The sequence below is a fragment of the Poecilia latipinna genome, unplaced genomic scaffold (genome assembly GCF_001443285.1).
Source record: "Poecilia latipinna isolate Pla-1442-1.1 unplaced genomic scaffold, P_latipinna-1.0 Scaffold393, whole genome shotgun sequence".
In the NCBI taxonomy this organism is placed as follows: domain Eukaryota; kingdom Metazoa; phylum Chordata; class Actinopteri; order Cyprinodontiformes; family Poeciliidae; genus Poecilia; species Poecilia latipinna.
Genome location: NW_015113009.1, coordinates 206,195 through 231,499, shown reverse-complemented (window position 1 = coordinate 231,499; position 25,305 = coordinate 206,195). Strand labels below are relative to the sequence as shown.

The following is a 25,305-nucleotide window of genomic DNA, read 5'->3' as shown; positions in this document are numbered from 1 at the left end:
CTTGAACTCCATGACCAGCTACATCCTAACCTAGTGGCTAAAGCATTGAAAGATTATGCTTGTCTTTGTTCAGGCTGCTCCGTGCCTTTGGGGATGGAGAGCGGGCTGATAAAGGACAGATGCATCACAGCCAGCTCTCAGGAGTCCAGGTGGTACTATGGAAACTGGAAAGCCTCTCTTGGTCGCCTCAACAAGCAGGGTGCCATCAACGCATGGAGAGCTAAGGTAGTAATCACTGGAGACATTCAGCTCTGGAGGAATTTTGACAAACATCTATTATTTTCCTTCCACCTGTACACTTCTACGTTTTGGTCTTTTAAATAGAGTGCCAATAAAATACAGTGAAATCACTTGTTGTCATGTGACAAAATGGAAAAACTTCCAATAAAAATTGTTCTAATTCTGTGTAGACATAAATTAGGTGAAACCTTGGGAAATTTGTCAGCTATTTCACAAAGTGTCTTCGTGCTGTGTTTTATTCAGAACAATGACATGAACCAGTGGCTCCAGGTGGAACTGCCTCGCATTAAGAAGATCACAGGCATCATAACACAGGGAGCCAAGTCTATGATGAAGGAGATGTACGTCAGCAAGTTTGCCCTTCAGTACAGTGACAATGGGATACACTGGACCTACTACATGGACAGTGATGATGTAACTGTAAAGGTGAGCTGATGTAGAGAGCACAGGTGTGCTTTCTCGGACTGAAGCTTTTCTTGATGTTGAAAGACGTTCTCTCTGTCCCTCTCTCTATCTCTCTCTCTCTCTTTTTCATTCATCTAGGTGTTTGATGGAAACACAAACAACAACGACCACGTGAGGAACTACATCTATCCTCCCATCTTCACTCGCTTTATCCGAGTCGTCCCCAAAAGCTGGTCGAACTCCATCACCATGAGACTAGAGCTTCTAGGCTGCGACTTTGAGTGACACCTGCTTGAGAAAACAAAGGAAAAAACACTCAATAAACGTCTGGAATGTCGAGGCAGACATGCAGAATTATTACCAACCCTGGAACATGTTACAGTTTTGTCCCTTTACAACCACAAACATTAACATAATTTATTGGGATCTCATACCAACACCAAGATGTTCGTCATCATCAGATCATAAGATTGAAAATAATAAATGGTTTTTATATTTATTTGCATCTGGATACAGCATTTGATATGAAATGTCCTTGTTGCAGTGAAATAAGAAAAAAGTTTGTTAAAAAGAAAAAAAAAGTTAATCTTCCCAGATGTAACAAGGTAGATGTAATATACATGTGTGCAGCACATCTTTCAGCACTATGTCAAAGTACTTCCTGCAGAAGAAGTACCCAGAAGAAATGTATACTGTCTGGCAAAGTAGTTCAGGATGTATAGATCTGATCAACCTGTTTACCAAAACGCCAAAACAGATAATCCACAAACTGACTTCTTCAAATAAAAATAAACAGAGAAAGAGAAGCAAATGTAAAAGTATAAATCTGATATAAACATGTGACAGCACATACAACCTTTTTCAAGATATTTTTATAATTTACATTTTATTTAACCAACTTCTATATCATTTTTCGTAAAGCTTGACTGGGAGTTATTTGCAATCTCTCTTCTGACCACTAGATGTCAGTGTAAATGTTACGTCTTTTTTTCCCCTCGTGAGCTATAACACAAATTAGACACCACTTTTTTGTGTGTTTGCAATTTATATAACATTTTTAGGCTTACAAATACAATAGGAAATGGAACTGAAGTAATGTACATATGTAAGTAGATGTGTAATTTATTGTGTTTTAATAAATATGATTACTGGCTTTGTGTATTTGGTCCTCACTGGTCAATCAAAGTGAAACTCGAATAAGCCCTGAACTTGGAGCGCATCACGTTTGGCATCTTAAGAAATAACTAAGTAATCTCTGAGTGTTAGCAAATTGTAGGAGAAAACTGAGGATGAAAACAAACTCGGAAGACATTGTGACGAGCTTGTAAAATGAGTACTGGTCTCAAAGTTTTTACGCCCGTCCATTGGACTTAAGTGCGTCCAGCATTTCACCTCAGACTTCGACTAACTTCGATTTAAACTATTCGACTTCGAAGTTGTGTCTAAACTTTTCAGGTTTGGTTCGGAAGTTGTCCTTTAGTTGCTGGTCTTGTCAGCTTTGATGTTCTACCGGCAGATGGCAGTATAAGCTTGGTTTTGCTTGGAAGATTTGTCCAAAACACCCTGCCAGGTACATAAACCTGTCTCATAATTATAAACCTGTCGTCAACCTCAGAGATAATGAAGGCACGAACTCTGCAAAAACATCAAGACTTAGAACATGTTTGTCTGAGGAAACAGTTTTATGCTTTCTATTTCTCGCAAATTACTTAGATTTTCTGATTTCAAGTCCTGTCAGGTCATAACCATTCTCTTATCTTTATTTGACAGATGTCAAATTGCTGTGAATTTGAAGGAAATAGAAGAACATGGTGGAAGGCTAACAGCTAGTTTGAGGAAACCACCCATTTTATCTAATCCTCGCAATTAAAAACAGTCAAATAGATTCTCATTTTTGTATTTATACTTCACAACAACTAAAAAATAAGTTTCTCGCTCTTTTCTTACTAACACGGTTTCTGTGTTATTATGCTAACGTTACAAGGGCGGCATCTTCACATGAAAAATGAAATTCAACTATTTGTTACTGTGACATCTTTGACAGAATTCAACTAATATGATGTCTTATGATAACATGGACATTTATTGGCAGAGAATGCAGCCTCACACTTCGATAAAGTGTTCACATATTAACATATTGTATTCGGAAAATATTGAATTTGAGTTGTTCTCTTTGGCTAAAATTAACTAAAACATAACACCTGAGCTAGCTTAGCTGTTAGCCTTCAACCTTTTATTTGTTCAGTTTTCTACAAACTGTCTGCAGTATGACATGTCTCTGCTACAGGTAGAGAACTGTTACTGACAAAAAAATGTGAATTAAGTGATGTTTGTTGATGTTAGTTGACATAAAATTGGCCTTTTACTAAGCTAGTATTATGCTCAACAATCACTCTTTGACCAGAAAATTGGTCATAAAGTTAACATACATGGCTACGTATAAACAAAGTTATAAAAGTTCAGTTGGTTGTCTGTAAAAATGTAATTAGAAAATATGTTGTCTATTTATTTTACGTTTTTATATTTTTATATAGAATATAAAAAACGTTCACTTTAACCAAAGTCTCATACAAATTTAAGTCTTATCAACATACTAATTTATTATCTTAACATTAGACAAAGTAGTTAATTTAACTAATTGTACTGTGAAACCATCAATCAGACTCATAACCTAACCTGGTCGTATTAAAAGAATGATTTTTGGTTTACATTTCATAGAACACGTAAAAACAAAATAGTTTTCACATGGCTGCTACTTTCTCCCTTAGATGGAATCAGCAGGGAGTGTACTTCGTTTTTACCTTTACTTCCCCCCTGGCGTGACGAGTTAGGATAATAATAGCAGGTTATAACATTTGATATTAGCACCTGATCCATTAGTAACCCCCCAGATATGACTGAAGATGATGCTGGTTCTTGTATATCCGTGTGGTCACTGGGTATTATGGTCTGCCCGGTGACACAGCAACTGGATCCTCATCAGAAAAACATGTGCATTACTGCTCCTCTTGGCGGCTGACACCACGGTTGTTTACAAACATCTTTTTGGGGGAGGGGGGAGCACAGGGAGGCGGTGCAGTTTAACCGGGAAAAGTTTTATTAGTCACGCGCGCCAACATGAACACGCAGACACGCACGCACGCACGCGCCGCCCCCTCCGAGCCGGGCTCGTTTAAAAGCGCCAGTCCTCGGCCTGAGCGGGTATACTTGCAGAGCATCAGAGCTTCATCGCTTCCCGCTGGGACAGATTGGGATATTTTATCTTAAGGACGTTTTTAGGAAGTTTCCGGATATTCTAAAACCCGACTGGTGGCATCATGAAGTCCCCGAAACTGAAGACTCCAGGTAGGTCCATTTTTATTATTTAAAATAATAATAATAATAAAAATAGTTATAATAAAAGCTAAACAACCTCTAGCTTCGTGCTCCTCTGTCACCTGGTCGGAGGGTTTCATGTATAATAATTACCTAAACTGTAGAAGTGACAGCTGCTGCCTCCTCCGTTTTGCAGCGAAGTTCGTCAAGGAGGAGGACCTGAGCGACGTCCTGTGCGAGTTCGACGCGGTTATCGAAGACTTCACGTCGCCCGTGGAGAAGCGACACTTCAGGTACGACGAGCACCTGAAGACCGTGAAGAGGAGGAGCAGCGCGAGCGTCAGCGACAGCGGCATCAGCGACACCGACAGTGAGTGTTACCGCTTCCTCCCCGACCGGCTTTTCTTTCCATATGGCCTTTTCTGTCTTTATGTCACTGACTTAATCTTTTTTTCTTATGATTTTTCTTTGTTTTAACTGACCGTCCCTGACTGCATATGTTGCGATTTAAGATGTGTGCAACTAATTAGCCAATAACAAGTTGTTTAAACTCACTCTATGACAGAATATGACCAGGAACGTCATATACCTAATAAATAACACTGCAGGGTGTCAGAATGCAATACATAAATTATGCAAACGTGTGGCCATAAAAACAAAACAAAACAGACATAAATGAGTAAAATATAAGTGCATTAAAATTATTCACAGTTCACAAAATATAAGTCATGTATCATTTGCATGATTAAATTACAGCATCTAAAATATATATATAAAAAAGTTTGTGTAATATGTGTTAAGATAATGATATTTCTACAGTTGTGTTATAGCTCATTTGCTCCAGTGCACCATGAAGTAACTGAAACTGTAGCCCCGCCCACTGAGCTTTGATTGGTGGGTCTGACAGATGAAATAAATCATCTGATGCTGCATGTCGCCAATAAATTACTAAATAATTACATATTTAAAAAATAATAATAATCTTATTAGTGAAATATTTGCTTAAACTGATATTTAAGAAATTATTCATATGTATACATATTTTATAAATTATTGCTACATTACTCCATTCCTCCGATTATTGATTATTGTTAGACTGTGACATTTTTGGACATCCTTTCACCTCAAACATATTGCTTTGTGACTGTTAACATACATAATGAAGCTATTAGTTAATTACTTTAAATTCTAAACACAATTGTAATTGAAAAATTACAAAATAAGATGTTCTAAATTTGGAGTAAATGTAAAATGGAGTTAACATTTTACAGATATTTGAAGTCTGCTGCCCCCTGGTGGACGTCTATTAGGTGCCTAAACAGCAGCGTGGTTAGTTTACGTCTGCCGTTCAACAAACAGCAGTGGAAGATTTTTTCCCCCTCAAATCTAAAGCTTAGATCCACCGTAGCATAATTTGGGCACAGCTTTCCCCAGTCTTGCTTCTTCTCCACAGATTACTGTCACTTATTCATATATTACTCGACCATAGAGTGGTTTTTTAAAAAAAACTCTGTCTACCCCAGCTGTGGAGCTGGCTCCAGATACTCATCTGGGTCAGAGTCAAATGCTGACACACAGAGAAAAGTATCCTCCAGCCCTGCATATGTGGAAATGCTCCATCCCCCCCCTCCCCCCACACACACACACACACGTTAGACTTCCAATGAAGGATGTGAAAAAAAGACTTTTGGGATATTCAAGATCAGGGATTTTTTGAAACGGTGATGGTGGAAATTTAATCGAGTCTCAACGGATAACCTACTTGACATTAAGCTATGTCCTGCTGTTCAAATGCAACACGTTTACATTAGGGTCGTTTTCATAGGCTTGAACTAAAAATGTCTTCGCCTTCCAGTAGGTATACCGTCTTTCGCCTTTTCTCTCCCTCTACTTCAGACCATCGTCTCCAGTTTTACTTCACTCCTGAAAGCAGCGCAGCACACAGGCAGGAGCCGGCAGGGTTGCTTTTTTAGTCTTTCATGATACTTAAATTCATTTCAAACTGGGGTTATGGTTAGCATAAGTGCATATCTATATATATGCATATCTATCTACCACAAATGGATTACATTGTTTTAATATATTAAAGATGAAGGTTTTATTTAGCTGTGGCAGTGCGTCACGATCTGTTACACGTAGAGGAAACCGTGAAGATATTCAAAGTCTACCAGTTATCATCCAAACAAGCTTTCATTTTGGGTTCATTTGTTTTTAGTCTTGCAGTTGCATAATATCTGCGGTACAGGCTCAGGAGGAAGGTGTCTGAACTCGTTTTTTGTTTTTTTGGGTTTTTTTGGAGCTAAAGAACCTCAGGATTTACTGAAGGGATCAGATTCCTGTCCTCTCCAGGGCAGTCTAATGAAGAGAGAGCTGTCCAGTGTAAGGAGGACCTATTGTCTCACTGCCTGATGGATGGATGTGCAGATGAAGGGGCAGATAGATGAAGAGAACCCACCCATTGCTTCCCCCAACGTGTTGATGTGTCTGTGAAAAAGAAGGACTGAAGACGGAAGCGATGCAGAGATGAATATGAGAGGTGCCTGGAGAGTTCAAGTCAAACACTGATGCTAACTCCCTGTTTATGAGAGTGTGTGTGTGTGTGTGTGTGTGTGTGTGTGTGTGTGTGTGTGTGTGCGTGTGTGTGTGTGTGTGTGGTGACCCCTGTCTCCTGCTGGGGGCGGGTCAGAGTGGGGAGTAAGTAGGTGCTTGACATCTGACTCGCTGCTAAGCTGCAGTCTGGAGCGCAGAGTTCTGCCTCGTCTTCTCCTCTCACTTGCAGCTGGGGAGGAATGGCAACGAGGCAGGTTCAGCTTGACTTATCGATTGGCCTGTCGCAATAAGCAGTAAATCAGTTAACCGCATGGTAATTAAAACATGCTCAATAATTTCCATTTGTACAATTCATAGGTTTTTCTCTTCTCTCTTTCTACCAAACACTGGATGACAAAAGTCTTCAGTTTGGTTCTTTGGTCTCAACCAGCTCTTTTTCTGATGGACAGTTTTGTTTTTGGAGGCTTTATAATTAATTTGATTTATTTTACAACAACCAACAGCTGTCAGACTGAAGCAGCTTATGCAGGCGTATGATTTTATGCATAAATGTTTGGTTTAAAACTACTCCAACCGAAAACAAAGACGCTGGAGCACAATGAGTCCTTTTTATCCCTTTCAATCGTTAAAAAGACAAAGTTGTCATGTCGGTGGGGGGAATTGCAACTGGATATCGGTTAGGTAACTCCTGATTGGTTCATCTCTGATTGCAAGGTGTCAACTCTGCAAACAATTACTGTCCCTCTGCTCTTTGAAGTGTTTTTAATGAGAAGAGAAGATGTTCTTATCTTTGAACAGCATCATCTCTCCCCAACGTGTCTGTCAGCTGGCAGAATGCAAGCTCCTACAGTTTTCACTTATTTCACTTTAACTTACAAGAGAAACAAATTCAACTGTTTGGATCTAAAGTTACTCTAAGGAAAGGAACGCTACTTCAAGCTGGCAAGCATAAAAAAACTCTCAAAAATAACTCAGTTATTTATGACTACTTCTAAATTTAGTTTGTATTTTTCTTTAGGTGCGCGTATTAAAGTTAAATATTTCTGTTTTCATTTTTGTGTCAGCCTGTGAAAGACTTTTTTGTGTAAGACTGTGAAACTATGGGGATTTTATTGAATACAGGTATCTCATAGCTACCCAGGCGATTACCAAATGAATGTAAACGAGGCAGAGCAAACAGACAGTTAAACAGATCTTCTTTTGCAGATTTTCTGTCATGAAAAAACTATTTTTTTTTTCTGTACTTTTGTGGAGACAGTTCGGCCACGTGCGCACGCTGCATGTAGATGACAGGCAGTAGATAAAGGCCGTCAATAACGGAGAATGCAGACTGGAGTGAAGCTGCTCCGCTGGTACAGATCAGAGTCGGCCGTGTCGGTGTCACGTTAATCTGTGTGTCTTTTGTCTTCCTGACAGGTGCCGATTCGCTCAACAGAAATAGCTTCAGCTTCAGTGACGAGAGGCTGAACTCCCCCACCACAACCTCCCCGCCTCTGATGTCACCCAAACGTGAGCTCAGCACCTATAATGCATTCACTGTTCCCCTCTCTCCATGGAAGGAGAACAATGTCAAAGATTTAAAGAGGAATAAATGGAAGAATCAGCGAGTTCAAAATGCAAAAATCGGAAGTGAAAAATAATGTGTCAGGACACCTCTAGTTAAAATGCAAATCCAAAATATCAAAAAACAGGGCGACAGTGCGGAGGAACAGAGAAGACAAGATATTATTATTCTCATATTTTTCTTAGCCTATGCACACACAGATACACAAGTCAAAAAACAAACAAAAAAACAATTAAAGGCTGAATGGGATCGTTCCATTAATGTTAACATTTGACATGAATACCATGTTGAAAAAATGCTAAATTAAGTGAAAAAAGCAAAAGCAACGGAGATGTAATATTAAAATAATTTAATACATTTTTACTGCTGAACCAAAAGTTATTTCATGCCATGGTCTCATTCTTCCATATTAAACCCAGAGAAATCCAAATTTGAGGCATTTTAGAACATTTCAGAAGCTCTACAATCAGATAAACATCACTGTAATGAATCACACAGAAAATAAATGGAGCATCTTTTAACGCCACACATCTTTCTGTTCTCCCTCCTGCCCCACCGCAGCCAAACTGGGCGACACCAAAGAACTGGAGGACTTCATCGCCGACCTGGACCGGACATTAGAGAGTGAGTGTTGATGTCTGTCAGAACCAGAGTAATTAAGCCGCCCTGCACCACGGCGCCCGCCGCTCTTTGGGATTAGCGTGGGCGTTCAGTTGCGTGTCAGCTATGCTAACGACCGCTCACGGAGCGCCACGGGAGGCCCTACCCTCTGCTTTCCAAGACACAATGATGTTTCAGGATTACGAAGGGCCTTGGGCATGCTGTACAGACGTCTTGGGTTACATCAGACACAGACATAGGGTCGCCTTTCACCTTGTCACCCAACTGCTAGCGTTGTGAAATTAGCAGGAAGCAGCGACAACTCCAGCTTCCTGGATCTTTTTCTACTTTTGTTTGCACATGTAACTCCATCTTGTGTCCCTAAGGTTATAAAGCTCTGACCTAGCAATATTAGATTTCTAAATTTTGTTTTCTCTTCATCTATAAATAACAGCATTAAACTTTTTATAACATTCTGAGTAAGAACTGCTAAACTGCTTTACCAATAAAATGTTAATGGTAAAATAAAACAACAGTTGCAGAGCTGTTATTCTCTGCAGCACTGAAACACAATAACTGCAGTAAAAATCGGTTTATGAGACGCAGCTATCTTAAAGTGAAACTACAAATTACAACATATGATTTTGACATTTTACTAAACAAATTACAGACAACTAACCTTTTACATTTTTTGTCAGATGTAAAAAATATGTTCAGTTCTTTCAACAATGTCCTTTTAAAACAACAGTGGGTACCAACTTAATATATGGAGCTATAAAGAAACTCAAACAGCCTTTTCCTCATGATCCATTTTGAATTATTAATACTAGGAGTACACAGTCTGCATTTCAGCAGGATTAGGTCCGAATATTGGCATCTTGATTACAGAGCTAACATTTGAAATTAACATGATTAGCACAATTCTCATTTCTAGCAGTCTCTGTGTGGATTTACTGTAAGTATATCCTTACCTTAACTGTTAGTTTCCCAAAAAACTGTCAACATTTTCCAGAAAAACAGATAAATTTTCCATTTCTACCATCGTCCTTCCTGTTGGCTGCTGAAAGCAATTCGAAGTTGTTATTTTTGATAGTTTTACTTGACTATAATAACCATGGTCAGGTTATGTGATTTTATGTTCAGATTTTTTTTTCTTTTTCTTTTTAATCTAGCATCAAATTACAACAGAAGGAATTAAAATATACAGATCCAAATTTGGGTTCAGTTTTCTTTTTTCAGGAAGGAAATAAACTATGAGAAAAACATCTAACTTTTGAAATTTCTAAAAATGAGTCATTTGAATCACAAATGTATTCATATTCATTCAAATAACGAAAATGTTGTTCCAAACAATCTGATTTAGGCCAAAGAGTAAACTTTGTTTTCCTTTCACTGCTCAGCTCTCACTCTCAGTGGCTCCGCCCTGCTCACGGCAGAACTTTGTTGTGATTGGTAGCATGGCAGCCTTGTGGCCAATCACATGTGAGGATAAGGAATCATACCATTGTGTTAAAATAGAGAGGGGAGCAGATGGAACATTCAGGAAAATCTGTCCGTCCTTCCAGTCAGTAGACATTAGAGGTATGCCATACTGCATATTTCAATATTGATCCTGTAATTATCTTTTCATGAATCCACAAATTTTTATTTACTTCAGCTAACAAACATGTTTTCCCGATTTCAGTCCTCATTATTTCGTTAGCTGTAGTTAACTATAATAACCTCGGCAGTCAGCCTCCAGAGAACGACGGCTTTACGACGTCCAGCCTGTTAAATCAAGCGTCTGCCGCTCTGAGAATAGATCCGGCGTCTCAGATCCCTGATCGTGTCTCTCTGTCCGTCTGTCTGTCCCCAGGCATGTGACCCAGGAGCTCTCTGTCACCTTGGAGAGTAGCCATGACGGAGGGAGGGAGTGGATTTCTGGACCCCTGCTGAGCAGTTAAAACGCGCCTGGTCAGCTGCCCAGCAGGATGCAGCTGCAGAGAATAGCAGCAGAACCCTGAAGGCTGCTGCAGCCGGTCCACACACACTTTCTGGACTCTAAGTGCTTGCAGGGACGTTCTCAATCTGCTTTCTGTAGAACTGGAACTAAAACGAGTTTGGATCGCTAACATCAACCTGACGGACACCCCGGGCTCCACTCTCTCATCCAAAACTTGAGCTGGAAGAGTTATTTAAGCAAAAAAAGGCTTTTTGTAACAGAAACATATTTGTAATTTTATAAAGCTTCCTGCTGTCGATTTATGATCCTTTTTGTGAAATCTATTTTTGTATCGTATGTATATAATGTTTCAGATTCTATTTGTGCTAACCCGGACGGATCAAGATGAGACTCACACCGACTGGAGGGAAAACTGGAAAGCAGTGTCTGTATCTAATACAGCTAACACCTGCCAGAGAAAAAAATATTCAACTATAAAATATTCTTAACATAGCAACACGAGGCTCTTGTATTTATTTTGCATTCATGCCATCGGCCTGCTCTGTCAAAAAGTCTGATGAAATAAGTTTCTTTTTTCAGGAAGGAAATAAACAATGAGGAAAACACATAGTCTCACTTTTGAAATTTCTAAAAATGAGTCACCAGTTCTTTATATACACTGTTGCCATGGCAGCTTTTATATGACAAATAGTTATGTTGAGTTTTATTGTGGCCCTAATTATCTTGGAGTTTTTTTCTTAATGAAAATTCCAGATGATGTCACTCATCTTAAAGGGACGTTTTGGTTTTAAAGGTTCTGTGGCGCTGTGACATTGTTAGCAGTAATATCCATAAACATATATATATTATAATTTTGCAGTGAGCTTGTATAAAAGCAGACGACTTTCTGTGAGCACTGTTACACTAAACACTAATTTGGTTATGGCCACAAAAACTCACCTCATTATTGTACTACAAAAACTTATGAAAATTAGTTTGTTTTTTTTTTTTTTAGCCAAAACTGACCTGTTTCCATTAACCGAATTGATTTTTGTAATTTCAATTTGCACAATTTTATGTCACTGATTATTCTTGTGTTTTTTCAGGTTTCATAGTTTTGGGGATTTTATTTGAAACCCAATCAGCTGATTGGGAGGCAAAACGTCATTTTGAGTTTTCCCAATTGAGAAACCGGCATTAAAATTAACAATGCTTCCATGTGAAAATATAAAAAAAAATTAGAATTCACTAATGTGGCGTTTTAGTGAACTCATAATCCCTCTACCTACCCATCTTTTGTCACGTTTCGGATTACACAGCCTGTTGCAGCCGGACCTTCATGTTTTCCATGCAGGCAAATCAAACAGCTTTGTGTTTATTTCTCTACATTTCGGTTTGCTTATCTACAGATCCGTGCTGCCGTCCGCCTGAGAGAGACGGATGGAAATATAACCACTAGCATCAGCGAAGCGATGGGACATCCACTTCCTTCCTAGAATACGTGTCATGCAAGCAGGAACAGACACACTGAAATAGATTAAACAAATCTCGGGGCTTCTGAGCCCATTAATCATCCACTCAACAAAGCAGCACTTATGTAACGTCTTTAGCAACAGGGTCTATTTCCAGAGGTGGAGGGAGACGGGAGGGTGTGACCCCGCTCAGCGGCAGCTGAGGCTGAAGTCTTCTGATGTCACAGGCACCCCTCTGTCTGTTGACCACTGGAGGTCAAATGTCGCCCATCTTTTGAGGCATGCTTCGATACGGGTTTCATAGAGACGGTGCAGCAGGTAAATGTAGTCAAATACACGCTTTTCTTTAGGGTTTTATCCCTGGATTTTATGCTGTCTTTTAAAAAAATAAAAATAAACAACAAACTTCAACGTACTTTATCTGTATCTGATGTGATTGTCCAACAAAAAAACAGATGAGAACTGTGAAGTTGAAAGGAAAATGGCTAACAGATTCAGTGGATGATGGCATGGCAAATTTCTTTAATGGCTTATCGCGTGAACAGACTTATTCATGTGTGATTTTAACTGCATTTGTTGTGTAATGGAAACACGGCAATTGTGGCTTTTTTCAACACTGGCCCAACATCAACAATGTTTTGCGCACATTTGTAATGGAAAGGCAATTAGTGTTGCTTGTAAAAAGAAACGAACTCACGTCGCTCATCTGCATTCAGTAACTGGTTCCCCAAAGTTATGGCTACTAATCACGGTCTGCAGATTTTGCCCATCCGCTGCCCCTCCATGCCAGCGTGGATTCATCTGACTACAGGAAGCTGGCACAGAGATACCAGCTGCTTCCTCAGCACAGTTGGCAGAGTGAAGCTGGGTACTTGGAGTCCAGCTCTCTGCGCTGCTCTGCGCTCCGAGTCCGGTGTTCAGAGGATAGATGAGGTGACAGTGTGTTGACACAACAGATGATCCCCCCCTGTCCCACCACTGAGGGCCAGGGATGAAGCCCTCCCTGTTGAAACAAGCTTCCTCCTGTCTGACAGCAGCAGACATCTTTTCTTGCTTCATGGGTTCTGTGCAAGCCCTCACACTGGACTCAAATGTTGTTGTAGCTCATATTAATTCAATTTCTTTAAAGGAGTAACTGTAGATGGTGATGGCTTTGGGCAGGAAGGATCTCATGTAGTGGTCCAAGTCAAGCCTTTTGGCTGAAGACATGGTCAGGGTTGTCCATACTTCTTTGCATCGCCATCTCCAGAGGTCCCACAGTCGTCTGCAGGACAGAACCAGCCTTCTTCATCAGGTTGTTGAGCCTTTTTAGGTCACTGGTTCTGATGCTGCTGCCCCAACAGAAGATGATGAAGAGAACACAAATAATGCAAGAATGATAAGAAGGAATTCCTGAGCACTGCAGGGACATAAAGTGAAAACTGGGAACTCTGGAAAGACAAGATTCTAGACCTGGCCATACAGAAAACCTTCTTACCAAATGAAGCCTTTGCACTGAGATGCACTCCGATGTGAGGCCCCCTGATGACTGCTGTGGTCTCTCTCTATGAATAGGCTGGGCCGGGACGCACAGATGTTCATCCACATCACAAAAACACAGAAGCACCCCTCTCCAGATGTCAGGTTCTCCTCACCGCTGGAGTCCAGATGCCGACCGAGGGCAGGGAACGTTAATGACTGACTTCAGACATCTCGCTTTGTGGGGTACTGCTACCTTGAACTTCCAGGGTTGTATTTTAATCTGCCTTGCTCATGTTTTAATTCACATTTGAAAAGACAGAACCTCTAAGTGAACATAGAAAGATGGCTGTGAAGAAAATGAACATGTTCCCCACATTCCTGGTAATGTAGTGTATTATGTCCGTTAATGGAGCGGGGCAGAAGGCAGTCATTGGCTCTATAGTGCTACAGTGGTCAATGATATCTAATGGAAAGAGATTGCCACAATATTTTAAGTGCAAATCTTTCACAGTGAGTTCCTTAAGCTTGACACCTGTTGCTGTTTGAGGCTCTTATTTTGAAGTATGAGGAAGTAGTTCCAAGTGGTAACATGGTAGGCTAATGAAGGCAAGGCTACTTTATTTATATAGCACCTTTCAGCCAGAGACAATCCAAAGTGTTTGTACAAAAAAAGTTAAAAACAACATACAAGAAGATAAAAGAAAAAAAAAAAAAAAACATAAAGACTCTTCAGGCTGACATAACTTAGTCATAAACCAATAAACATCATAGGTGGTCAGCGAAACATTGACTGTGTTTCCATTGATAATAAATTTGTGCAAATTGGAATTACGAAAATAAATTTGTTTAATGGAAACACGGCAATTTAAAAAGAAAACTCCCCGTTTTTTATATAAAAAATGTTTGCCGTAGGATTGTGTGGTTTTTCAGTCATGTCAAAGTTTTGCATATTCAGCAGAAATGCAACAGAAACTTTTATTCCCGCGTCTCACGAGTCACGTGATCAACAACCGGACGTTCGTACTGACGGAAAAGACGAAGAAGACGACAGGAAGCGGCAGGAGGACGATGACGCGAAGTGTTTCCTGAGGTGGAGTTTGACAGAACGTCTGCTTGTTCCAGCATGTGTAACTAAGACGTAAACACAGAAGGAATCGTTATCGGTGAATGTTTGGTAGACTTTTAAGAACTGCTACAAAAATTACACGTGTGATGCCAGTCTTTATTAGCAATGCGCTTTGTCTTTAGACGATGTGTTCTCTAACGCCTCGCTTCCACTGAGCACTGAGGGGAACTTTTATTAAGTTTCCCTTCATACATGAAATCACGATTTCAAAACTGCATCTTGTATTTCTGCAGTTTATCACTTAGTTTGGTGATAAAAAGCTTCACGGGTGTCAAACAGCGAAAGCGGGGAAAAAATCTGTCAGCGGGGGTAAATACTTTTTCGTAGCACTAGATTTTATCCACTTCATGTTTGGCTTATTTGGTAACTTAGAGACTAAAAATGGAAGTGAAAAATATCAACATTTCCAATGTGGGAAAAACACAAAACGCACGGTGTTGTGACAACAGAATTAAGTCTGAATGTCACGCAAGAGCTGATCTATTTATATATCTGACTCAGTGGATGACACTTCACCAACTCGTCTGTTAGCCGTTTATACAACTTCCTTTGTATTCAGAAACCCTGAAGCCCGACATGGTCTCGTATTCAGGATATCTCATTGGTCGACACTCATAACTTGTAGCTTGTCGGTGAAGTTTCATTCTCTGGTTCCGACATGACATTCGTGTTTAACCCAGATAAGTCCGAACTTGTCAGCTGAATTACTCCATTCCCACTCGGCTTTCCACACCGTCTGCAGCAGTTCGACTGGATCTCACAGTGTTGATGCCTCATCACAGAGCAGAAGTAAAACGTGTTTGTTTGGACAGTGTGTGTCTCATCACACACACACACACACACACACACACACACACACACACACACACAGTAGTGGACTCTTCCCCACAGTGGCTCAACATAGAAAATGCTTTAAAAAAAAAAAGAAGAGATAACCGTTTTGTATTGTAAATTGATTTTAGTCCGACAGCTGAGAGAATAACCCACAGCTGTGAGGTTTTTGCAATTTGTGACTCTCAAATAATACTGAATATTTCAAAGTTCTCAGGACGAACTGTGCGTTCTTTTTCACGCGCTGCCTCGCTGTTTGCATGAGGAGAGCAGCAGTAATGATGGTTCATAAAACGGGATAAAGCTGGCGGAGGAGATGCGGTGATATCACTGGGGACGCTTGAGGTCATCGGATTCCCAGCCAGAGTTTCCCAGCTGTCTGCCGCAGCTTCTCCTCATCCAGCCAGCTCTTCCCTTCACGCTCGGCTGGTTTGAGTCAAACCAGCCGGGTTTTGTGCAGAGAAAATTTCAACAGCAGTGTACAACAATGTAGATAGAGGGGGGGGGAAAAGAGTAAATTTCCACCAAAAACTTTGAAATCTTTTGGCGGAATCTCAAGTTTTCTAGACGCGAAATGTCAAAACTTAACTACAAAAACTGAAATGTTGAGGTTAATCTCAGAAAATTTGTAGAAAAGGAAATTTCTGAATTTGAAAAGTCAAATTTCTGCTAGAAAATCTCAGAAATTTCAAGAGTGACCTCAGAGATTCTGCAGAAAAAGGACATTTCTGAGTTTGAAAGGTAAAGAATTGGCTAGAAATAAATGAACTTTTTTGAGAGAAATCTGAGTGAGAAGTTGGAGATTGGCTGGGAAAAAAACTTGTAAATTTTGAATTAATCTCAGAAATTTTCAACAATTTTTTTTTCCTTTTTTTCCCTTCAATCTATCATGATCCTAATGCGCTGTCACAGCACTGTGCCATTATTCCATGCTTGTCGCAAATAAGTTTTCCGTTTCTGCTTTGTAAACAAAAAAAAGAAGATACAATAGGGCATAAATAATAAGATAAAAAGTATACAGTGTGTTTTAAACTCATAACCCTCAAACTTTTATTAAAATGTACATGCTTATGAAAACCATGTGTAATTTTTCTTCCACTTCACAACTACGAACTACTTCATTTGTTAAACTGAACTAACAAAGTTTTAACATGACAGAATGGGGAAAATATTCAGTGGGTGTGACTAGTTTTGCAAGAAAGAGCTACTGTAATTCTGATGGAGTGATGATGATGATGATCATGATGAATCCCAGTGGACGCCTGAGTGGACGGTGAACCAGTTTGCAGACAGACTGAGCCAATCTGTTGTTTGTTAGCATAAAGTGATGTGAGCCAATATTTCCAGCTGGTGAGTCAGTGGACTGCTGCACACATGAAGGATGTGACGACGCCTGCAGAATCCACTGCACTCATCAGCAGGAATTATGCAGAAGTCATCATTTTTATCAGAGTGGGAAAAATAAGTATTGTCAGTTGGGGTTGGTCATTTATTGTAATAAATTTCTCGTCATAAGAATTTTGATTTATCATTGGCACGATAAATTACAATCAATAATGTGTCTCACTAAATATAAATCAATTTAAAAAATATTAAATGCCGTTACTGTGCTCAGCTTAGTGACACAAATCAAACTTTTTGTAGCGTTTGGTGCTGAAAAGCAGTTTATTATCCAAATAGGAGTGTTTCTAGTGGGGTGTTTGTGAGGCAACGCTGCAAAATCAAAATCTTACCAAAATACTTGGGGAGATTTTGTGATAAAACTTTAAGTCCACATCGCCCAAACCCCTACTGTCTTTCTAAAAAGGCCAGAACAGAACCGCCAGGCCGATCCCAGATGGTGCTAAGCTAGCATGCTAACGCTCTTTCCAGCAGTCCATTAAGACCGTCTGGCTCCCATCTGGTCCTCCGTCCATTTCCTTCCATTTGTCCATCTGTCTTTCTGCATCTGAACCTGCAGTAAAGGTTGCTACCAAAACCCCCATGTCCGTCTCCTTCCATCTCATCATCACATCTACTGTAGCACACAGAAAGTGCTCTCAGTCTGATTTTAATCGTTCTCTGATACATGAAGGACTCTTCCAGGTGTGCTGAGGGTATTCACTGAACAAGCAGGTCGTTTTTAAATGTTTAGCCTCCAAATGTGAAAAAAAAGGATTTGACAATGAATAAAATAGTGACACTTTATAAAAATATAATGTGTTTGTCTATTAATTTGATTTTTTTTAATCATGCACTCTTATTTTTCCTTTGAATTATAAGTGCAATTGCATGTAGTGACATGTAGAGACAAACTGACCATCAGTAGGAGGTCAGAGTTCCTTCTCTTTGCCATTTGACTCATGACCAAATATGTATATATGTAAATATTTTAATTTCACTTTTACTTTTTTTTTTTTTGCTACGTGCCAACCAGTAGTGGTTGCGATGCCCAACATACAGGAGATAAAGCTGCCAGTCAGATTATGAGCGAAAACAGCAGCAATCAAGATGTCAGTGAAACCTCAAGCCGCTGGAGAAAACAGAAAAACTTTAAACACAGATAAGGAAGTGTGAAACAAAATGACTCATCTCTGCCCAGCTGCTAATACTTCCCAGTCTGAACAGCGTCGGCATGTGTCAGGAGAAAGTATCCATTCCTACAGTTTGCAGTAAGAAGAGGAAGAAGAAAGCCTTAAAAATCTGCAAAAATACATTGTTGCTGTTTTCCATTTCCTGTTGGACGGTGGTTGTTATTTAATGTCTTCACCATAAATAACCCGAAACCTCTTCTACTCCAGGCTGTGCTCTGGTGAGGTTGTCTTTTCTTTATCCTTTGTCATAAATCTATTTATTTATTTATTTATTTATTTATTTCGAACAGACAGTAAAAAGTAAAACAGGAAAGATGAATAAATAAGAAGAAATAGTCATATCAATGGACATGCAATTTTGCGCAATTTCTCCAGGAAAGAGCAGATGATAAAAGATCTTATGATTTCCTGCACTTGACATATCAACATACACTCATTTAAGACTCTCCACACCAGACAAAGTACTCCCACATAAAAGACTCTTAAAACTCACATTCTCATCATTAGCTGCATTTCTAATGCAATTGCATGATTTTGAAAAAGGAAAAACGACAATTAAAAAACCCCCAACTTGTTTTCCATACAAAGTTTTGGCGCTAGGGTGAGAGTTTTTTTTTTCCTTCTTTTTTTTGGCCGTATTGAAATTGGTTTATTTCCTAAAACTGCAACGGAAACACTTTCCACATGGTCATCAACCAGGTGTTGCCACTGGCGAAAACCACGAAGAAGACGACAGGAAGTGGCTGCAGGATGACGGCGCGGCATGGCCTTTTAAACTTATTCACACGCTTCTTATTTAATGAGAACAGTGCAAAAGCAAAATTGTGTTGTTTTTTTTTCATAGCGGAATATCGGCAAAGTTTTTACACACATTTGAAATGGAAACACATTTGTACCGACTGTACAAATATTCACACGATTAACATGAACAGCAGCATTTTTGGCCTTTGAGACACATATTCTCTAATAAACCCAAGTGATGCAATCGTAAAGCTACAGCACAGCGTATGGATTTTTGTCAGAAAAGATGTAAAAACATGAAATTAAAAGGTTATCTTTTGCACCGTGCACTGAAGTAAATGATCACTCCAGACAGAATGCAACATTAATAATTAAGTTGCAGCAGATGCTTTCTGACCCTCCTCCTCCTCGGCCCTATCTGACCTCCCACCCGGCTCACGCGGGACCCTCCTCGGTTCCACCCTCCTCCTTTATCACCGTCCTCTTCACTGCTACTGTAAACACGCCCCGGTTTGTTGTCTTTCTGTTATCTTCAGTCTATATCAGTGCTTCTCGCCTTTCACTGCTTGCCTCACTTGACATTTCTTAGAAGAAATGACTTCTGACTTCACCTCCTTGTATCTCAGCTCAATCAGCTCTTCAAGTCTTTCTCCCTTCTACCCACTCCGCAAAGAAGAGTTTACATGTCACCCAGGCTTTCACGGAGAAACTTGTGTCCCGAGGGCATAAAAAGAGAAAGTAGTCAGATTTATTCACCTCCAGCTGAAGCTTGTAGAGCCTCTTTAGCTCCAAAAGCAGCCAACTACGTTCTGCTGCATCGTCAAGTTGACAGGCCTGAGCTCGTTTAATTAGGACTGACAGGATGATTGGGGGAAGATTAGTGGAGGAGTTGACATATTGGCAGGAGGGGATGATGAAACGGAGAGCAGGTGTTCCAACGGCGGGTCACGCAGGAGCAGGAGCAGAGAGTAGGGAGCACCGAGACGTCTCGCTTCAATTACAGAGAGTTGGAACACAGCCGTCATTTCAACTATTCAGAAAGACGCACAGTTTGTTCCAAAATCGTGGACACACAGTTCGTACCTCTTCAATCACCTTAACACAAAATTACCCTACTTTTAAAAATGACAACAACATAAAAAAAAGAGAGAGAGAAAGCAATTAAAGAACGGGCCTATTGTGATTTACAATAGAAATAAAATTATACTTTTACTGAAATTTAGAATAATGCTGCAAGTTTAAAGGAGCAGTATTATGTTTATCATGTCATTATGTTATTCCCTCATCAAAAACACACCTGGAGTGTTGCTTTGATTATTTAATATGTGTTTGAGAAATCCTTTAATCTCCATGACAACCATTCAGCTGTGCAAAACGCCTGGGTGGACCTAGCCCCGCCTTCACGGACACGGCTCCTCCTTGAAGCTGCAGTTTCTAAACTTCCGCCTCTTCCCCTGCAACTTCCCCACTCAGCTCCTTCAGACTAGCCAGCAGCAATTAGCAAACACCAGGTGGAGCATCAGCTGAGCTCATTATAGGAGCTGCTTCTCAGTGCAACGCTGGTAAAACGTTGGTAAAGGGTTAATAGAGAAGCTATCATGTTGTGATGACTTCCTGAAGGCGGAGTTTCAGAAGGAGCAGGAGTTTTTAAAGAGACAGAGGCCCAATTTCAAGACATTAAATTACAAAGTAAAATTCCTTTTAAGTCATATTTGAAATATACAACAACTGAAGGAAACACAGTAACTTGATTGTGCTATAAAATGGCGCTGTGTGGCTGGAAAATATATAACACTGCCCCTTTAAAGAAAATACAAACATTCAACTTGCAGCCTTACTTTAACACAAGGCGAGACTTAAAGTCAATAGGCAGCATTAAACCCACCGCGTGGTCAGCCCTGGGCGACAAAGGCTAAAATCTAAAGCTTTGCAAGAAGCAGCGAGCAGTAAAGGAAACGCGGCTCACTTGGAGCGGCATTTCCTGAATGTCGGTGTAATTAGGCTTATCGAGGCTCAGGCGTACAAGAACAAGTAAATCTAACAGTGGCTTTACTCTAATTATGCCCTATTAGTCATCTCAAGCTTTGAAGACTCGCGAGTCGCCCATATTTATTCAGTGAAAGAGGAAACACCTTCCGCTGTTTTTACTCTGTCGGCCCATTAGGCAGCAAAAATAACCCTCCTGTTGAGGATTAAAAGAAATCCACGGCAGGCTGAGTGACAATATTGAGGGAGGGAGTCTGAGAGGCGACAGAGCAGGAGAGAAAATCTCTGTCCTTGTTATTCCCAAGCAACTCTGGCTGGATGCTCCTACCATCACCAAGTGTTAGAATTGATTGTTTTCACAATTTTCATTACTATTAGTTACAAAGGTCAAATTTATTTGTTATATTTGACCTTAATTTTTTATTTAGTTGCTTTAATATTCACTTATTATTGGCATAAAGTCAAAGATAGTTTTGCTTTATTGGTTTTAAATGTTAAAAATGCTCATTTTGTATTTTTCTGGGGTCCTTTTTTAGGTCCAGAAAAATAGTTTAGGTTACCCTGCCCCTATTTAAAGCTACAGTATGTAATTTTTATAAAATATATATATATATATTTTTGTTACATATTTGTCAAAATTGTCACCAGGTTGTGACAGTATAACATGAGACAGATAATCTGTAAAAAGATTGATCTCAAAAATGCCCCTCTCCCGACCAAAAACAACCAATCAGATCCAGGGGGAGAGTCTTAGCGCTGTCAATCAACCTCATGTACTCACTGCTAAATGTGCTAATGGCGGAGAAACAAGTTACAGTTACAGGAAAACTATTATCATCTGTGGTTGTGCTAACTAGCCTAGCGTTCACGACAGGCTTGGGAAGAAGACGTAGTAGCAGAGGGTCCCGCCTCCTGGCTCTGATTGGCTGTTTCTAGAAGACACTGGGAGAAGATAGAGGACCTAAAATTTTTCACAGATTATACCACACTGTCATAACATAGTTTCAACAAAAATGTAGAATTTTGTTTTTAATAAAAGTTACATACTGCAGCTTTATGTAGCCTGCTTTTTGTCTGAAGGTCAATTTTATTTGAGTTCAGTTCCTGCTCAATAAATCCATGTTGTCGTTTGATTTATTTGATTTCACTGCATTGGATTTGTTTTATTATTTTAAAGGTTTTTCCAATTTTTTAACACCGTTTGTCCGCTTTCGATTCCTTACGATTCCACTTCCCGTCCTCAGTGGAGGAACAGAACCAAGGCGCGTGAAATCTGTCACCGTCCTACAGAAGCAGAGTCCTGTGAGGAATGCGTGGCTGGGCGAGGGGAGCACAGTTTTTCTGAGATGATTTAGCGTTTCGTGGCTTCACACACATCTCTGCCGTCACCGTTTGGCCCCGCTCATCATCATTATATCATTACGGCCTCTCTCCTCAGGCTGTAGTTGGAGGACAACAGCAGCCTCACACTCTGCCTGCAGGACGCTCCGATTCTGAGGTCGACAGCTCCACCCTTGTTTGTGCTCGTTATGGTGAGGGGGGGGAGCCCCAGGCCTGCTGGCAGCAGGATGAACTGAACTGGTAATGAAGAGGACACAAGACGGGGAACTGAAGAGTACATTTTCTAGAAAAAAAGAACTTAGAAATGTTCTATTTTAAAAAAAGACTTGAAAGTTTCGGAGTTTCAAAAGTCTAAATTTGTCAGCTTTTGAAACTCAGAAATGTCAGTGTTTTTTCCACAACATTTCAGAGATTAGTCTCGAAATTTTGGAGTTTTTTTTTTTTTTTTCCAAGTACCTTTTTAACTTTTTAAGATCAGAAATGTCCTTGTTTTTCTCGAAAATTTCTGAAATAAATTTCAACATTTTTAGTTTTTCTAGAAATGTTTTGACTGTTGGAGCTCAGAAATGTTTTTTTTCTAGAACATTTTCAAGTATTTTGGCAGACATTTACTCCTTTTTTTCCCCTCCATCTTCTTTGGCCCTAAGACGTGGTGAATTCATGCCAATAGATCTAAACCCGCAGAATCAGCCGATCTTTGTGTGAAACGTGCAGGAATGTGGCAGCAGCAGAGGAAGACGTTTGAGCTGAAACAGGTCTTTGCCAGACCAGAGAGAGGAAGAGAGAGACGAGAGGGAAAACTGCATTTCTGCTTCTGCAGATTCCAAAACACCTTCAAATCAGTGATAACCAAAAAGTAAAACCTGCTGTCTGTCCCAGTCGATGGCCTTGGGAACAAACTAGATGTTTGTTGGCCAGCAGGCTCAGGAACACCTCCTCATGTGACGGCGAGCTGGCCGGGGGACAACACCTCAGGTTTCACCTGGAGACCATGTGAGAAGTGAAGTGTCCACAGTGTGTGACCCAGGACCAAACCAGCAGTGGGCTGGGTTTGCCGAGAAGAATCCAAAATACCACAGAGGAATGTCCGACAGCTATAATTCCACCTTTTAGCTGAAGCTGGTTATAGAAGCGTATACCAACAACATTCTTGAGTTATGTATTGTGTTTGTTTTTTTTTTGTTGTTTTGACTTTTATCCAGGTTGAACCCAAGAGACGGCAACATATTATTAATGCAGTGCAGCAAGCTGAGGTGGTGGAGTTCATATCTTTACACAAAATAAAGATTTGAGTACGGACATGGAATCTAAAGGGTTTATATAAGCAAACACAGGCAGATACCAAAAAACAACAACGGCGGCTAGCATCTTGCTGTGCTACTTAACCTCTTCAGTTTCATTTCTGAAAAGGAATATTTATATATATTACATTCATGGGAGACGGGATGCTGTTCATTGCGAAGTCAAAGCTAAGGGTCAAAGGTGCATATGCGTTCAATGACGTGCTAAAATCACAGCGCCATCCAGTGGCCTGGCTTGACAACTACAGCTGACTGAAGGCGTCTTTGTGGAACTGTTTCAGGGCAGCGGTCTTACTTACTGTAAAGCCTAATATCTATATAGCAGCATGGCTAAGCTGGTAACCAAGTTGTGCATTCTGCAGTGTTAAATGTGCTGTAAGGAAGGGATGTTTTTCTGACATCATGTCTTCCTGTTAATGTGCAACAGAGGGCAGATAGTCTTGAGTGCGGCCTGGGCTAATACTGCTACTGTTAAAGAAAAGCAGAGCAGAAAAACTACTCAACACCACAAGATACACGTCTGGTCCATGCCCTCCTGCGTAGAGGAGGAGAATCAATGTTCAGATAAGATTTGGTTTCACTGAGCTAAAGAAGGCCGGGGCGGAGAACAGAGATAACCCGAGCCGAGTCTTCCACTCGTTTGGCACGTTTGGATCCCAACAGACACCGAGAGGAAGGGACGTCCTTCACGCCTCATAAATCTACTGGTGTGAAAACTTGCGTGTGCATGTCTGCAGATGCGTTTGGTAAGAGAGAATATGCTGGAAGGAGATGTTAGAAAGTGCAGAACAAATCCATTTCTAGTGTTTCATGGTCAGAATGAGGAATGTGACAGTGAGATGGAGTAAACCTGGCAGGACCAGACTGCTGCTGTGCTGGCAGCAGACGGCTGCTACAGGCTCGTTTGCATTTCCTGGTTGGGTTTCACAAAGATTTTTTTTTTTCTTTTTGGTTTATCACACATCTGAAGCTCAGAAGATAAACTGTTTATCAGTCGTCAGGGACAACAGGATTATGTCTGCTCCAAGAGCTGACAGCAGCATGTGTTAAGACCACATCCTGCATGATGTAAGACCGGTCACAGGACTGGACTGAGGTCGTGTCCATCTGAACAGGAAGCTTTAGTAATGCAGCTTTCACTGTTTTTGCTCATGTGTGACAGATGGATGAAAAAAAGACCATTTTTAGACATTTAGTCTAAAAATGGAACTGATAAAAAACCATGAGGTTAACCACCCATCCATTTTCTAACACCCTTGTCCCTTAGTGGGGTTGGGAGGTGCTGGTGTCTATCTCCAGCTAGCGAGAGGCGGGGTCACCCTGGACAGGTCGCCAGTCTGTCACAGGGCAACACAGAGACACAAAGGACAAACAACCATGCACACACTCACACCTAGGGGCAATTTGGAGAGGCCAGTTAACCTAACATTCATGTTTTTGGACTGTGGGAGGAAACTGGAGTACCCGGAGAAAACCCATGCATGCACAGGGAGAACAAACTCCATGCAGAAAGGCCGGGGCTGGGAATTGAACCGAGAACCTTCTTACCTTCTTGCTGCAAGGCAGCAGCTCTACCAACTGGACCACTGTGCAGCCCTCATGAGGTTAACATTTTATCAAAATGAATATGATATAAGGGAAACTTTGACTTGAAAAGACGGGTGTGTCTGCAGAGGCATCACTGCAAAAACACTAAATCTTACCAAGTAATTTTGGTCTAGTAGTTTCTAGTGCACTTTAAATAACACAAAACTAACTTACAAGTACATTTTCAGCAAGATTCAGGAGCTTCTTTTAAATTAATAATTCCTTAATGTAATAATCAAGTGGCAGATTATTTCACTGATGGAAAAAAAAGTCTTCTTAAAAGTAAAATAA

At 40.3% G+C, this 25,305-nt stretch overlaps 2 protein-coding genes across 3 annotated transcripts in view; both read left to right on the top strand.

Annotated features, from left to right (window-relative positions):
• The window catches only part of f5 (coagulation factor V), a 29,487-nt gene extending 27,681 nt beyond the window's left edge, over nucleotides 1–1,806 (top strand). Inside the window, exons 23-25 of the mRNA XM_015037105.1 lie at nucleotides 74–225; nucleotides 484–666; nucleotides 784–1,806. Coding sequence (XP_014892591.1) covers nucleotides 74–225; nucleotides 484–666; nucleotides 784–930 — 482 coding nt within the window. The 3' untranslated portion in view covers nucleotides 931–1,806. The remainder of the gene's footprint in view (nucleotides 1–73; nucleotides 226–483; nucleotides 667–783) is intronic.
• A 2,030-nt stretch (nucleotides 1,807–3,836) lies between these two features.
• rgcc (regulator of cell cycle) lies at nucleotides 3,837–11,214 on the top strand. 2 transcript variants are annotated; one of them, XM_015037109.1, is made up of 5 exons: nucleotides 3,838–3,990; nucleotides 4,157–4,330; nucleotides 7,927–8,019; nucleotides 8,636–8,698; nucleotides 10,530–11,214. In XM_015037109.1, the coding sequence occupies exons 1-5, from the start codon at nucleotides 3,963–3,965 to the stop codon at nucleotides 10,535–10,537; spliced, it is 366 nt and encodes a 121-aa protein (XP_014892595.1). In that variant the 5' UTR covers nucleotides 3,838–3,962; the 3' UTR covers nucleotides 10,538–11,214. The 2 variants fall into 2 exon arrangements, with proteins under 2 accessions (XP_014892594.1, XP_014892595.1); XM_015037108.1 differs by lacking the exon at nucleotides 10,530–11,214 and having other exon boundaries at nucleotides 3,837–3,990; nucleotides 8,636–8,709.
• The last annotated feature ends 14,091 nt before the right edge of the window (nucleotides 11,215–25,305 follow it).